The sequence below is a fragment of the Mustela putorius genome, unplaced genomic scaffold (assembly GCF_011764305.1).
Source record: "Mustela putorius furo isolate JIRA1106 unplaced genomic scaffold, ASM1176430v1.1 tig00000196_pilon_pilon_pilon, whole genome shotgun sequence".
NCBI lineage: Eukaryota > Metazoa > Chordata > Mammalia > Carnivora > Mustelidae > Mustela > Mustela putorius.
Window position 1 is genome coordinate 12888746 of NW_025421310.1, and position 16088 is coordinate 12904833.

The 16088-nt window shown below is 58.3% G+C and overlaps 2 protein-coding genes across 2 annotated transcripts; both read left to right on the plus strand.

Moving 5' to 3' along the window:
* The first annotated feature begins 1891 nt into the window (after window positions 1-1891).
* Window positions 1892-4502, plus strand: GNG8 (G protein subunit gamma 8). Its single transcript, XM_045077468.1, has 2 exons — window positions 1892-3314; window positions 3558-4502. The coding sequence occupies exons 1-2, from the start codon at window positions 3231-3233 to the stop codon at window positions 3684-3686; spliced, it is 213 nt and encodes a 70-aa protein (XP_044933403.1). The 5' UTR covers window positions 1892-3230; the 3' UTR covers window positions 3687-4502.
* A 6354-nt stretch (window positions 4503-10856) lies between these two features.
* PTGIR (prostaglandin I2 receptor) lies at window positions 10857-13693 on the plus strand. The gene is given in 3 exon segments (XM_004767520.3): window positions 10857-11929; window positions 11932-12029; window positions 13066-13693. Coding segments are annotated over 3 exon segments (1152 nt in total). The 5' UTR covers window positions 10857-11262; the 3' UTR covers window positions 13453-13693.
* The last annotated feature ends 2395 nt before the right edge of the window (window positions 13694-16088 follow it).

The following is a 16088-nucleotide window of genomic DNA, read 5'->3' on the forward strand; positions in this document are numbered from 1 at the left end:
GCACCTACCCCCTAGGTCTCCATCTCTCCAAATTTCTGTCTCTGCCTCTCTTTCTGCCACACTGCCTCTCTCGGCAACTCCCTACCCCCTCTCTTTGAACTTCTCTGTCCCAGTCCATCTTCAGTTCTCTCCCTCTGGCCTCCAGCCCCCGCCACCGTTCTGTGTCCTGGTCTTCCTCCGGGGTCTGCAGCTTGCTCTCCCAACTTCCACCTCCGCCTACGGCTTCGGCGTTGGCGGGCCACGGGCTCCCCCGTGTGGCTATCAGGGAGCAGTCGCGAGAGACCCGAGGGCTGAGTGTGGATGCCCGCAGGCATGTGCCTGAAGCTGGAGAGACACCGTGGGTGCCCCTGGGTGACACCGGGGAATGGTGTGTGACGCCAAGAGACTGTGTGAGTGTGTACTACCGTGAGATTGTGCATGACGCCAGAGGCTGGTGTGTGGCTGTGTGACCTTGGGAGGTTTTGCTACTACCAGCCAAAGGGTATGACTGTGAAACCATGTGTTACACTGAGAGATTGTATCCGATGGTGTCTGTGAGATGGGAAAGATGACGCGCGGGTGACTGCGTGGGACCCCTGGAGGTTGGGTGTGCCTGAGACACTATTCGGGGGACCGGTTGAGACATTAAGAGATTACGTGAGAGCGAGAGATTGTGTGGCACAGTGTGCAACATGGAGAGGACACGAGTGCTGTGTGTGTCACACAGCAGATGATGTGTGACAGAGAGTGAGACCGGATGAGTGGGACACACTCAGAGGTGGTGTGAGAAGGTGGTGTGACAGGCCCCAGGGGAGTGGGGGTGACAGAGGGACCATGTGAGTATGACAGTATATGTCAGCCACACTGACGGACTGTGAGAAACTGTATGACTCTGTGTGGCACAGATCGTGTGGGATAGTGAAAGACTGTCACAGTGTTGTGACAGCGTATGAGGGCGTGTGTCACTGTGTGGGGCCCTTGGAGATGAGAAGATGAGCGAGATCTTGTGCCTGTAAATGTGTGCGCCACACAAGACTGCAGGGTGAGGGTGGGGACGGCTGTGTTCGGTGTGAACTGCGCAAGGCTTAGCAGGAGCTTGTGTGTGTGACAGTGTGTGGAGGGGACACTCTGTGAGGGACTGTGTGAGACTGTGTGTGACACCAGCAGATTGTGCAAGAGCAAGCATGACTGTATGTGTGTGTGTGGGTCACTGGACGTGTGACTGTGTCTCACCATGTAACACCACAGAATGTTGTGGTTGTGTGACAGCGCTCCCAAAGATGTCATGTGAGTAATTCCACATCACCGTGTGAGACCCTGGTAAAAAGTGTGGCGGAAGTTGCTGTCAGGTGTGAGACCCAAGTTTCAGCTGCCTGCGAATGTGTGTGATGGACGTCTCGAGAGACTGCGCGTGACACTGGGTGAAATTCTGTTCGCACACGGGACAGTCTAAGATAGGATATCTGTGCTTGTGCGAGGTGGCATGGATGCTTTGCGGCAGTTTGAGGGGTTCAGTGGCTGTGGCACCATAGGGCCCTGTGTGTGGAGGGTGTGGGTTGGTTGTGAGACAGGTAGTGTGCATCTCTGTGTGAGGGGCTGGGGTGGGGTGACACAGGTGGCAGGTGTGACAGGGTGGGAAAGCACATGTGATGGAGTGACAGGCTGTGCAGGACTCACAGGAGATGTTTTTGCGATGTGGGATATGGACAGGGTGTGGGACACACTGGGAGAGATTGTCTTTTCCTGAGAGGGAGTGTGTGTGTGCCCGTGTGAGTGTGTTCCAGATGGACAGAGACCGAGGCAGAGGCAGAGACTGAGACGGGAGATTGGGAGAGAGAAAGGGGGAGAGCAAGAGACACCCAGAACAGGAGCAACAGAGACACAGAAACAGAAAGACAAAGAAGGAGACAGACAGAGGGGACCCAGAGAGACAGACCTGAGGCGGCCAGGGCGCTGAGGACAGCGGCAGTGGCAGCAGGAGGAGGCGGGCCCTCAGGGGCTAAGCCCCGGGGGAGGGGGTGGGGCGGGACTGGGGATGGGGGGGACCCAGACGCTTGCTCCCAGCCACCGCCACCTGCCCGCCATCCTAGCCCGGAAGCAGCAACAGGTAGGAGGCTCGGATCTCCACTGCACAGCTAATTCCTCTGCCGATTGCAGCCTTGGTCTGTCTGCCTGGGAATGAACGAATGAGTGAGCGAATGAATGACTTTCTACTTCTGCGTCTCCAACAGTCTGTCTCTCCCCCAGCCCTTCCAGTCCCTCCCTCTCTCTGTTCCTCTGTCCTTCTCTCCTCTGTCCCTTTATCCCCGCTGTGCCTCACTCTGTCCCTCCATTTGTCCATCTCTCTCTCCTTTCCCACCCCCTTACTCCATCCCTCCAAGACCCTCCACCTCCCCTTCTCTGTCCCCACTCGGTCCCTTTGTCCCCTTGGATCAACCTGTCCCTTTCTTTACCGCCCTATCTGTCCTCCCCTCCCTCTACTCCTTCCGTGGCTCCATCCCTTCATCTCCACCCCCCCCCCACCCAGTCTATTTCTTCTGGGCCTCAATCTATCCCTCTATCACTTAGTCGTGTCTCTCTCCGACCCTCCATTTGTCCCTCCATCCTCTCTGCCCCTCTCCCATTCCTGCCTGGGTTACCCCCCCACCCCCACCCCCAGGCCTCTCTCTGGCTGCTAATGAGCAGAGGAGCCTTTGAGGTGGCCAGGGCTGGGGTGGGGGAGCTCCCCAAGGGGGCCGGAGGGGGCAGCTGCTGCCAAGGCCCTAATGAGGCCCCCTCTGCGCCTTTCCCGCCGCGATCTTAATTCCATGTTCTCCCCGGAGCCACCGCTAATTGGCCTGGGGAGGGCCCCCTCCTGGCTCCTGCTCTATCCGCCAGGGGGCTGAGGACACCTGGATCCCGATCCAGCACCTGTGGCCCTGTTCTCCCGTCCCTCCCTCCACCTGCCTCTAGGTACCCCATCCCATGTACCCCTCCACCATCTTCCCATGCCCCTCTCCTCCCTGTCCCTCTGTCCCTCCATTGGCCTTCCTCTTGGTCCCCCATCTGTACGTCTCCTCATTCCTCTTTCTCTGTTTTCCTGTCCCTCCCTCCATCTCTGGGCACCCCATTTGTACGCTCTTCCATCCACAAGCCTGTCGCCGGGTCCCAGTATCACTGCCATCCTTACCTGGGGACTCAGACTTGCCCCAGTCTAACCCTCTCGGCCCCCCACTCCCGCCCTGCTTTTAAACTCTTCCCCGCCCTCAGCCATGTCCAACAACATGGCCAAGATCGCGGAGGCCCGCAAGACGGTGGAACAGCTGAAGCTGGAGGTGAACATCGACCGCATGAAGGTGCGGGGTGGAGGTGGGGAGGAAGGCGTGGGCTCCGGGGCTGGGGTCTGGACCCGGCGCCGCTGGGGTAGGGCCGGTGGGAAGATTCCCTGCAGAACTGGGCTGGACCCGGGGGGCGGGACTCGGGTAGGGGGCGTGGTCACGAAGGGGGCGGAGCCGGGCCCGGGGAGGGGTTGGGGCGTGCCCGGGCAAGAGGCGGGGCCTTGGGAGGCTGACGGACGGACCTCACGCGGGCGCCCCCAGGTGTCGCAGGCGGCGGCCGAACTCCTCGCCTTCTGCGAGACGCACGCCAAGGACGACCCGCTGGTGACGCCGGTACCCGCCGCGGAGAACCCCTTCCGCGACAAGCGCCTGTTCTGCGTTCTGCTCTGAGTCTTCCTGACCGCTTACCCGCCCCTGCCAAACTATGGACCCAATAAACGTGGTGACTGTGGTGGGACCCGTGCTTTGGGGGAATGTGAGGCACGCCCAGAACTTGGGACCGTCATGGAGGAACCTGCGTCCCTTCTCATCTCTTCTGAGTGTGTCTGGAATGTGTTGGGGGGCGAGGATTCGCGGGGTGTGTGTGGGCGCGAGGCTTGCACGGGAGGAAATGCGCTCTCTGGGCTCTGACCTCCACAGAGCACTCCACGATCCTGAATTTATTTAATCATTTCCATAGCCCCAGAAGGCAGCTGGCTGCTTGTATAGTACCCATTTTGCAGATGAGGAAACTGAGCCAAAGGAGGTTCCTTATTCCAAGTCACAGAGCTAGGAGGTAATGGGGTGAGGACCATGGCCTCCAGCGCTGAATCTCCAACCCCTGAGCTGGCCTCTCTCCTCTCTTGGGCTGTAGATTTTTAGGAGTCCCTGTGCCCGTCGCCCCTTTCTCACCTCCCTGAATGACCAACCCCTGCCGCAGGCTTCTTACCTCTGTCCTTAGCACTGATCTCTGTTTGTTGTTCATTCATTTCTGTGGTAGCTGCTGTGCGACTAGTCTCGTTGGGTGAAGCTAGGAACCTGGTTGTGACTGAGACATCCCTGGCCTTGCCCTCTTGGGACTCAGAAACCCTTGGGAGGGAGACAGACCTATTCCCAGATAATGGTGACCCTGAGCGGGCAGGGCTGGGGTGGGGGAGCTCAGAGGGTATACTTAACTCAGCTTAGGAATCAGGGAGGACTTCCTGGAGGAGGGGACACCTGAGCTGAGACAGGGTGATAATAAAACTTGGGAACCAGGAGTTGGTGCCTGGGTGGCTCAGTTGGTTAAGGTCTGCCTTCAGCTCAGGTCATGATCCCAGGATCCTGGGATCAAGCCCCACATCGGGCTCCCTGCTCAGTGGGAAACCTGCTTCTCCCTCTTCTGCTTCCCCTGCTTGTGCTGTCTCTCTCTCTCTCTCTCTCTCTGTCAAATAAATAAATAAATAAATAATCTTTAAAAAAATCTTACAACCTGGGGACCAGGAGGAGAGAGAAACGTGGCTAGAGGGGGAGGAGACAAATTAATATGTACTATTCTTTCCTTCAACAGTTATTTCTTTGTCCTGAGGACATAGGGAGGACTGTGACAGCTTTGGTTCCTGCCCTGTGTTTCTCAGTTCACACATGGGTGGCCCACAGGACATTTCCAGCCTGCAGTTCTATTTATCTCATCTTTTATTTATTCATTTATTTTTGGTTCTTTACTTTTGGCCTACATAATGTTTAAAAAATGTTCTTGACTTAGTGACCCAATGGAAAAATAGTAGTCCTTTGCTTAAAAGTCCTTATTTGCAGCTTCTCCCAAAGTGGAAGTGTGGGTGATCTCAGACCCATATCCTTCCTCCTCAGGGTGACCAGAGACTGGGAGGTGGGACCTGGGCTTTTCAGCTCTCCAACGTCAACACCATGCCCCAACATCTCCTGCTTAAGAAGCCTCAGTGCTGGGTGTTATTTTTCATGGAGCCCAAGCCAGGGGCTTCTTAAAGTGGAATGTATCACATCCTGAATGTCTGCTGAAATGAGATGAAGGGGTGCCTGGGTGGCTCAGTCGATTGGGCGTCTGCCTTCGGCTCAGGTCATGATCCTGGGGTCTTGAGATCGAGTCCCACATGGGGCTCCCTGCTCAGCAGAAAGACTGCTTTTCTCTCCTCCTGCTTGTGCTCTCTCTCTCCCTCAAAGAAATACATTAAAAAATCTTAAAAGGAAATGAGATGTAGATTGGGTGAGCTGTGGGTTTGGTCAATTATTTTACCAGGTTGGCTAGAGGGCCATGGGGTTAGAGACCCCCTCCTGTCTCCTCATCCCCACTTCCTCTTTTCTCTGGAATAACACCTGTGCTCCCCAGCCTGGGGCTAATGGGGACCAGACCCCCGAGAATCTGGATGGAGCCGGCTCACTGGGCCGTGTGTATTTCTGGTGAGTGCTCCATTATTCACATTGGATTAGGGTCCCCTGGGCCCCAACTCTGAGCTTCCTGTTGGGTTGAGGCAGGACAAGCTGTAATTACATCTTCCTCCTGCCTCTCACCCCTCTCAGCTGGCTCCAGGCCGACTTGCATCATGTCTGTGGGAGCCCCGGGGGACACTGGGGACAGAGAGAGCCAAGGATGAGCTGGGGGGCGGAGTGGAGCTGGGGAGTAGGGTTACTGGGAGGGAAGTTGCCAGAGAATTCTGGAATTTCTCAGACCCAGCATCCTTACATCCTAGAACCTGAGAAGCAGAGGAATCTAGAATTGCGGACCTCAGAGGGCTGGAATTCTGGAGTATTTCGACCCTGTGGGGCCAGAATCTTGTTCCTTTGTCCGGCTGGGATCCAGAGCTCTGCAACTCCAGGAATGTAAGGATTTCCTGAGCCTAGACTGTAGGGATTTAGATCCTTTTAGAGCTGACATCGTGGGGCTGTGTATTGTGGATCCTTCCTCCTTTACATTCCTGGTCTTGGGGAATGGAAATCAAAACAAGCAAGGGGGCTGGATGAAGGGAGGGCTGGCAGGATGGAGGTCTACCTGGAGGAGGTGTGGGAGCGAGGCGGGGGTGGTGGGAGCAGATGCTGGATGAGCCAGACAAGGCAGGTCCCATGTGACCAGCATCCATGCATGCAAACCTGGGTAATCTTGTTAGTGGGTATGACTGTAGTACCAGCTTCTGGCTACCCGCTGCTCTTTCCGGCCAGCCTCCCCTGTGAGGTCAGCTCTGGGGTCGGAGCCAGGCCAAGAGGCAGAGAGGGCACCACCTGAGGTGCTTGCTGCTAGCAGTCCCTTCCCACTTCACCCCAAACCCTGAAGGGCGCTAGGCTGCCCCTCCCAGCAGCTGTCTGCCCTTTGCACTCCACATGCTCTGAGCTCTGCTGAGGGGGGTTAGGGGAGGGGTGGCCCCAAGTCACAACTATGGCCATCATTTATTGGAGTCCCATTTCTGAAGCCCCACCTCACTTAATTCTCAGATGATCCCCCAAAGGACTCTGTTTACCCCCATTTTATAGGCATGGAATCAGGCACAGGGAAGTGACAGCCCCTGGCCAGTTGGGGCTTGAGGTTGGAGTGGACCCTGATGGATGAGGGTTTAGGAGGGATTGGAGGTGTTGGAGGGGGTCCTGAAGGACAGAAGTGAGGGTATCTCAGAGGAGGGGCCCAGGCCAGGCAAAGGCAGGGTGGGGATGGCAAGAGTAGAGCCCCTTGAAGCGGGGACGAGAAGCAGAGGCTGGCAAGGGCCCATTTGGGGTGTAGGAGAGGGAGGTGGGCAGAGACAAATGGTTCCTGTCGGAAGGCGTTGGCACCTGGCAATGAGGGACAGGTTAGGAGGGTCACAGAGCAACTTCCTGCAGCAGTGGAAGGACACAGGTAGACAGGTCGGCTTGGCAGGTGTGAGCAGGAGATGGGATGTGCAGGAGCGCCTGCACCCCTTAGTGTGTGTGTGGGCGGGGAGGGGTACGAGGTGGGGGCCAACCTCTTCCCAGGGCAGGGTCAGAACACCAGGGAGTCAGGAGAAGGTCAGGCCCCGGGTGAGCAGGGTCTTAGCTCAGGGGCAGGTCCGGAGGGGGGCCTGGGCAGGCAGCTGGAGGCACTGGCCAGCAAGCAGGCGTGGGAGAGGCCCAGGGCTGCGGATGACTCAGTGGAGGATTTCTGAGCTCAGGCTCCTGCTCTGCCCTTCCTCGCCACTTGGGAACACGCGTCCATCAGATGGTGCCCTCAGAGCCCCTCTGCAACCCCCACCCTCGGCACCCTGGAAGTGGGTGAGAGTTTGTCGAACGAATAGCAGCTGGTTTGAGGGCTTCCTGGAGGCAGGCAGGGGGGACTCGGTCCCTAATCTCTCACCACACCCCAACAGGGGCAAGGCGACAAAGAACATCCAGGCTGAGCTGGGGAAGTTGTTGTCCAGAGTCTCACAACACAGCAAGTGACTGGTGAGGGGCAGGAGGGACGCTTCCAAAGCTGCTCTTCCCCCTGTGCCAGGCAGTCCCTCCATGCAAACACACACACACACACACACACACACACACACACACGGAGACACAGCCATAAAGAAGTCCATGGGCCCACAATATAACCATGCACGCACAGACCCACAACGAAGTGGACAAAGGAACACAGATGTACAAATAGGTAGTTGAGAAAATCATGCCCACTCACAGCCACCGTGCCCACAAGCACACACTTTCACGGTGCTGTCTAAATGCGCCGGTAGGGGGCGCCTGGGTGGCTCACTGGGTTGGGCGTTTGACTCTTGGTTTCAGCTCTAGACATGATCTCTGGGGTTCATGGGATTGAGCCCCAAGTTGGGCTCCACACTCAACCAGGAGTCTGCTTGTCCCTCTCCTTCTGTTCTGCCCCCCACCTCGGATAGATAGATAGATAGATGATAGATAAAATATTTTTTAAAAAGATTTTATTTATTGAACAGAGACACCGTGAGAGAGGGAACACAAACAGGGTTAATAGGAGAGAGAGACGCAGCCTTCCCGCAGAGCAGGGAGCCCATGTGGGGCTCGATCCCAGGACCCTTGGCTTATGACCTGAGCCCAAGGCAGACGCTTATTGACTGAGCCACCCAGGGACCCCAATAAATAAATATTTTTTTTAGATTTTATTAATTATTTGACAGAGAGAGACACACAGTGAGAGAGGGAACACAAGCAGGGGGAGTGGGAGAGGGAGGAGCAGATCTCCAGCTAGGCAGGGAGCCAGATGCAGGGCTTGACCCGAGTACCCTGGGATCATGACCTGAGCTGAAGGCAGAGGTTTAATGACTGAGCCACCCAGACGCCCCAAGAAAAATATCTTTTAAAAATGCTCACTTCAGTTCCGCAGACCCCACTAATGTCACACAGACCCACGCCTGAAGTTCACGTGTCCGCCACAGCCCCTTGCACGCCCTCTCCTGGGTGCCCATCTTCCCCTCCCAGGGACTGTGCCGGCCATTCCCGGTTGTCCCTGGGCGGCCTCCTTCCTCTGCCCCTGTCCACAGTCCTTCTGGGGATTCCCGAGTACTGTTCAAGCCGTGGGAGAGAAGAAGGGAGGCTGATTCACCTTCCTGGAGCTGTTCCTTCCCACACTCCCCCCCACTCCCAGTCCTGGAAGCTGCCCGCTCACAGCCCAGCTGGAGTGACTTCTCACCCCCAAGACACCTGAGGGAAGAGGGACCCTTTGTGGCCCTGGCTGTGGGCGTGGTCACAGATGGGCAGGATGCCAGGGTTCTTGAAAAGGAGTGGAGGGGGTCCAGCACTGAAACCAGCCTTGGGGACCTCTCATTAGAGTCGCTGCCTCCCCCACTTGCCCTGGAGCATATGATGGATGCCAGGGATGCGAGCCCTCCTGGCCCCCAGGAGTACAGGTGCATAAACTGAGGCCTGGAGGGGGGCAGGGTGCCAGAGGCCAGGCTACACTGGGCCTGGGAGCCGAGTGGACTTCCTGAGTGCTCATCGGTCCCTGGTGGGGACAGGAAGCCAGGGGGAGGGAGGCTCCAGGAGCCAGAGCCTCCCCGCCCCGCCCCCAACTCCCCTGATGCTGCCACAGGACATAAGCCCGCCAGGCATCATCCCTCATTAATATCATATAACTTCCTGAGTTCCTGCTGGTCTGCCTGGGGATTGCAGAAACCGGGGCAGTGTGGGGAGCCGCAGAGCCAGGAGGCCCGAGGCCATGGGCTCCGGGGCACCTCCCCAAGCCCCTGGTGTGGCTGGAGCTGAGGCCGGAAGCTGGGGTGCTGCTGCGCATGGGTGATAGGGAGAGGGGGAAAGGGGTGAGGCAGTTGTGGTGACCGAGGTGCTTGGGTGCAGAAAGGGGAAGTCTCCAACTACCCAGTGTCCAGCCCTTGGCATCGGGAACATCCCCTCCAGGGCTCGGACGTGACACATGTGTGTACACGCGCTCCTTGTCACAGAGAGGGCTCTGGCAGGGGCCACTGGTCATGGCCGGCTGCCTGGCCCATGAAGCTGGGTTTACCCCCATTGTACAGATGAGGAAGCTGAGGCACACCAGCTTCTCGTTCTCACCCAGGTCATCACGCTGCAAAGAGGTAGTGGGATGGGGACAGGAACTCACGTCAAATAAATGAGCCCCCGAGTTTGTAATCGCTCCACTTAAACTGCCTCCCTCAGAAATAAGGGGCATCTGAGAGGGGCTCTGGCCCTTCTGGGTGGGGAGGTTGCATGGGAAGCCATTGACTCCGTGGGGCCCGGGGCTGTGGCCACTGTGTGGGCAGCAGGGACATGCGGGCTGAGCACACGGGCCTGGGGGTGGTGGCTAAGGTGTGTTTGGGGAGGTGTGGGAGAATTGGACATGACAATGATCTTGGAGTCCTGAATGGCTGTTTGTGGCCCAAATATTAAAATCTTAATCCTGGAAGTCAAGGTCTCCGGGGTTGGCCTGGGGCCGGGGCTTGCTGGAGCGAGAAGCAAGAGCGTGGGAGGGTACTCCCCTCTGATGCTCTTGGAAGTCCTGGGGCCTGTCCCCGGCACTACTACTGGACACCAAAGCCCTCCTCCCCAGAATCTGTTGTCCCAAGACTCGGCCGGGTTGATAGGCTTGCACCCTAGGACAAGCTCTAGGGACTGGCGTTCTTTCTCGAGCCCCACCACCTCCTTCCCCGGCCTTCTGGAAGGAGCGAATTGTATCTGGAGGAGCAGAAATCTCAGTAGTGGCTGAAAAACACTACATTGGGGAAGAATTTCCTAGTCATTTCTCAATCCCTGGGCAATGTCCTAACCCCGGGGCCTGAAGCCCAGAATAGATCCCAGAGGCCACCCCCAGACAGCCTCTTGGACTGGCCAGCTATGCCCCTCAGGTCTTGGTGTGCTCCAGGGTGTAATGACTCAGGGATCCCCATGCTGCCCGAGATGCTGGGGAGGGGCAGAGAAGGGCAGAGACCTAGGTGTGGGGAAGTGGCAGGTGGCTCAGGGAATGAGACCAGGAGAGGAAGCAGGGAGGGAAGGAGAGTGGACTGGGCTGCACTGGGCAGGAGAGTTGGAGGGAGCGGGCCGGGGAAGGGGGGAGGAAGCAGGGGGGGGCCCTCTGGAACTGGCAGGGGGAGAGAAGGCGGGGCAGTCAGAGGAAATGAAAAAGCTGGGGCGAGCAGGCTAGATGAGAAGGGAGGAGGGAGGAGGAGGGAAGTAAGGAGCAGCTTTCTCGAAGAGGCAGAGACTGGTAGAGCCAGCAGACGGGAGAGCAGGGCACAGAGGAAGGGACTGAGCGAGAAGGGAAGGCAGAGGTGCTGTGAGAGCAGGTAGAGGGCCGCTGGGGGAGAGAGGGAGAGGCAGAAGGGGAGACAGGGTGGCGGGCAAGTGGGCGAGAAGGACACAACTAGGGAGAGGGAAGGACGCAGGAGAGAGGAGGAGAGAGTCAGAGAGCCGGCCGGCCAGCCGCACACGCGACAGGAAGGGGTGGCCCATGGGGAGGGCGGTGGGCGTCTGAGCTCCTCCTCTCCCTCACCCCGACCTGCGCCCCAGGGACCTCTCTAGCCCAGTCCGCACAGAGGCCGTGGGGCGTGGGGGGATGGCCGACTCGTGCAGGAACCTCACCTACGTGCGGGACTCGGTGGGCCCCGCCACCAGCACCCTGATGTTCGTGGCGGGCGTGGTGGGCAATGGGCTGGCCCTGGGCATCCTGGGGGCGCGGCGACGCTCACGTCCCTCGGCCTTCGCTGTGCTGGTCACTGGGCTGGCGGTCACCGACCTGCTGGGCACTTGCTTCCTGAGCCCGGCCGTGTTCGTGGCCTACGCCCGCAACAGCTCACTGCTGGGCCTGGCCTGGGGCCGGCCCGCCCTATGCGACGCCTTTGCTTTCGCCATGACCTTCTTCGGCCTGGCCTCCATGCTCATCCTCTTCGCCATGGCCGTGGAGCGCTGTCTGGCGCTCAGCCACCCCTATGTGTACACCCAGCTGGATGGGCCGCGCTGCGCCCGCCTGGCCCTGCCTGCCATCTACGCCTTCTGCGGCCTCTTCTGCGCGCTGCCTCTGCTGGGCCTGGGCCAGCACCAGCAGTACTGCCCAGGCAGCTGGTGCTTCATCCGCATGCGCTCCACGGAGGCCGGAGGCCGCGCCTTCTCGCTGGCCTACGCCAGCCTCATGGCCCTGCTGGTGGCCGCCATCGTGCTGTGCAACAGCTCCGTCACCCTGAGCCTCTGTCGCATGCACCGCCAACAGACGCGCCACCAGGGTCCCCCGGTCCCGGTCCCCGGGCGGGAGAGGACGAGGTGGACCACCTCATTCTGCTGGCCCTCATGACCGTCATCATGGCCGTGTGCTCCCTGCCCCTCACGGTAAGTCCCCCTGGTGGCTGGGGTGGGGGAAGGGGGTCCGGCGGGTGGGGGGGGCAGGTGGAGGAGGGAGGAGGGCAGCCCCCAGCTAGGTCTGCCAGCAGGGTAGTCTAGTTCTCAGACGGGGACACTGGGGTCCAAGAGGTCAGAGGCTTTGGGTGCGGTCAGACAGCTCCCAACTTTCTGGAGAGGTGTCTCCCCTCCTGAGCCCTTGGCTCGCCCCTTTCTTATCTGCGGCAACCCCCCCAAACACACCCCATCCTTCCCCCACTCCCTGTAATGGTCATAAGATAATGAGATCCTCCCGTCCTGGAACCGTGGTTCTGTGTCTCTGCCCTGTGCCCTGCGGTTCACAAATTCTCTCTCAGATCGTCTTCAGATGACCTTAGGTACCCCTTCCACAAGCACTTGGCAAAGAGTGGAACCAAGTTCCTGTCCCGTCATTGTTTTTACAGACGGAGGGTGACGGGGCTTGTCCACAGTCACACAGAGCCAGGTCTGGACCTCAGGCTCATCTGATTCCAGAGTCTGATTCCCCCCCCTGCCCCCGCACCTCCCAGCCCCGCCCTCACCCCCTCACCTCTGCCAGGGGCTCTCTGGGCCTTGTCCTTTTTGGGCAGAGCTCCTGCCTGCCTCTCAGGAGTTGGATCAGGGGTGTCCCCTGTAATCATCCTCCCCGCCTCTCCCCTGCCCTGTACTCTGGGCCTCGGCTTCTCTTTCTGTAAAATGCCAGAGCTCGTCATCAAAACTTTGGGGGGATTACAGATGACTCACAGGCTGGAAACGTGGAGAGCCACATAGCTGTAGCCCCAGGCCTTACCCGCACGACCTCCGACCTCTGGGCTGGTGGTTTCTTGGGGCTTTCTCTCCCTTTGCTCCCCAGATGCATTTCTCACTTACTTCCTGCCCCTGCGGCAGGGAACCCCTCCCTCATTCCTGCCAGGAAGCGCATGGAAGGAGGGGAGTGAGGGCGGGGTGGGTGTTGGGTGGGGGGCAGAGGATTCGGGGGTGCTTCCTGACGCCCCCACCCTGTCCCCAGATCCGAGGCTTCACGCAGGCAGTCGCCCCAGACAGCAGTGAGATGGGGGACCTCCGTGCCTTCCGATTCAACGCCTTCAACCCCATCCTGGACCCCTGGGTCTTCATTCTCTTCCGCAAGGCTGTCTTCCAGAGGCTCAGGCTGTGGTTCTGCTGCCTGGGTCCCAGGCCTACCCACGGCAACTCGCAGGCACCCCTCTCCCGGTCTGTCTCTGGGAGGAAGGACTCGAGGGCTCCCGCCACTCCCGGGGGGAAAGAGGGGATCCAGGTACCTTTGTCAGCCTGGGGCGAGCGACGGGGGGCACCCGGGCCCCAGGCGCAGCAAGCTGGCAGCACTGTGGGTACATCATCCAAAATGGGGTCCGCAGCCGGCTGCTCCCTCTGCTGACATCGGCTGCCTGTGATCTCCTGCCCTTGGCTGCTGGGAGCAGGAGCCCAACGCTCAGGGCCGTGGTTGTCTGTGGATGAGCGGCAGTAAGCCCCCGGAGTCCTTGCCTGCCAGAATCTTGACCCCCCTGAATGCAGGGGGGGGCAATCAGCTGCTATTTCCCTATTTCTCCTTCTCCGGGGGTGGCCCCGACAGGCTCTGGGAGAAGAGGGAGGGAGAAGGGGACTGTCTGTCCTGGAGCCAGCCCAGTCTGGCCCTCGCTTGCCCATCCATCTCACTGTCTAAATATTTAGAAGGCAGGAAAGTTTCCCAGAAGCTTCTGTGCATTCAGGTCGGCTCTGGTTTGGCTTCCGGCTCTGACACACACCTGTTCAGGGTGCCCGACTGCCCACCCCAAGCCCCCACGAACAGCACAGGTCCTCTCCCAAGCCGCTCTAAAAGCCAGACCCTCTCTGCCTCCTGGGACCCAGCGACTCCTGGACCAGCTCCCGGCCTCCCCTCACTCCTGATTTCCCATCAGACTTGGAAGCCCCTGCCCCCACCCTCCAAGGGGGAGGCCAGAGGAAGGAGAGACTGATGCATTGCAAGGAGCATGGCTGGACGCATACCGCGGTGGGCCGTAAGATGTGGACCGTGGAAGCCTGGGTGTGTGTGTGTGTTGGTGGGGGGATGGAGAAGCTGAAGGACAAAGGCATGGGGGTTAGGGATCCTGGGGTCCCCCGCAGAGGACACAGCCTGTCTCTGAATGAGTAGCTGTGGCTTACCTACAAAGCCTGCCCTCATCTCCTGCATTCTCAGAGCCCTCGCAAAAAGCTCATTCATTCATTCAACAGCGAGCAGCAGCCCGACAGACCAGTCCCTGCCCCCGCCCAGACTCCGCTGGGGTGATCTCCAGCCTTCAGGCTTCTCCTGCCCTAAAGAGAGGCCCAAGATCAAGGGTGCTCAGGAGGGAGCCAACTGGCAGAAGGGAAGTGGTGTTTACGGGAAATGGGAAAGCCCTTTTCTCCCCCCAACCCCACCCAGTTCCTCTTTGAGGTTGTTGGAGGGTTGAAAGCACTTGATCTGGGGTTAAAAGGGTAAATGTGAACCTGGGGACAGGCCGGGTAGGGAGGCATGGGCCTCTGGAGAGATAACAGCACCTCAGCCCTGCTGTCATTGGAGCCCTTCCACAGACCCTGGAATCAAGGTCCAGAGAGGGTAATCGCCAGCCCTAGGTCACACAGCGAGGAGAACGTCTCAGTGGGAAGCTGACCTTTCGGTCTCCAGAAGCCAGCTCCCTTGTTTGCTTACCAACTTTGCCTCTCTGTGCCTTGCCCTCCTTTGGTGCAGAACCGCAATCGATCAGTAATCTAGAATTCAGTTTATAGGGTGGTGCAGAGGATTAACTGATTGCCTCTGATAAGCAGCTGAGCACTGGGCCTGACTGGAATAAATACCACAAAAATGTTACAGTTACTGCAATCCTGTTGTTGCTGCTATTGTGTGTGGCTAGGTGGACAAATGTGGGTCTTTCCACCGCTTTGATTCAAATCACATTTCAGAAGAACAAGGGGGTGTCTGGGGGGAGTTAAAGATTGGTCAGGATAACTGGTTTATGGGGTATGGGTTTCCTTTTGGGGTGATGCAAATGTTCTGGAAACCAATAGTGCTGAGGGTTGCATAAGATTGTGAATGTACTAAATGTCTGAATTGTACATGTTCGAATAGTTTATTCTATGTCATGGGTATTTTGCCACAATAAAAAAAAAATGTAACACTAAAAAAAAAAAAAAAAAATGAGGGCGTTTAGAAACATGTATGAGTCTTGCCAGAATGACGTATTGGTTGAATTTGGTAATGAAGAGTTGACCTGTTCAAAACCCAAACAGGGCAAGAAGCATCAGGTGGAGTCCTGCCTTTGTCACCAAACCTGGCCCAGCCTCGGTGGGGACCAAGCCAGAGGGCTCCCCAGGGGCTGATGGGAAAAGGATGGCTTGGGTGGAGGGGACCCAGAGCGGTATTTGGGGAGGGAGGAGCAGGATAGGGGGCCTGTCGGCCTGTCCAGGCAGGACCGCCAGGGGGCGCTCGCCTCCACGCTTGGTGCCGTCCCAGAAAGTGGGTCAGTCTGTCTCTCCAGCCTCTTAGGGCTCACTAAGTGATGGCCGCGCAGGACTGGGCATTCCATTCCACAGCATCCAAGCCCGGGGTAGGCACTATTACCATCCCCATTTTTTCAGATTCGGATTAAGAGGTTAGTGAGGCTTCAGCACGGAAGCTTGTTTTCTGCTAGCTTTTTCCCTCCAGGCCTAACATCTCAAGAATCCCTCTGCTCTCTGCAGACCACCACCGCCTCTGGCCTGTGTGTGTACACCCATCTACCAGGTCTGGGGTTTGCAAGCATTTCCTGGCCCATCTATCTGCACACAGCCCCTATGGGATGATTGGGAAACTCCTCTCCTAGCTCATGATGTTGGGGACATGGCAGTGACAGAGACAGCCCTGGCCCTGCTCTCCTGGGGCTCGGAGTCCAGAGTGGGCAGAGCTGTGAGATGGGGGTGGGGTGGGGTGCAATCTAAGGGGACATTGAGGAGGGCTTCCTGGAGGAGGCGATGGCTGAGCAGGACCCGAGGATTGGAAGAAAGTGAGCCTGGGAAAAA

Coding starts and splice junctions, on each gene's coding strand:
- GNG8 (XM_045077468.1), top strand. CDS start 3,231: ATGTCCAACAACATGGCCAAGATCGCGGAGGCCCGCAAGACGGTGGAA. Junction 3,315..3,557: donor TGAACATCGACCGCATGAAG/GTGCGGGGTGGA, acceptor GGGCGCCCCCAG/GTGTCGCAGGCGGCGGCCGA.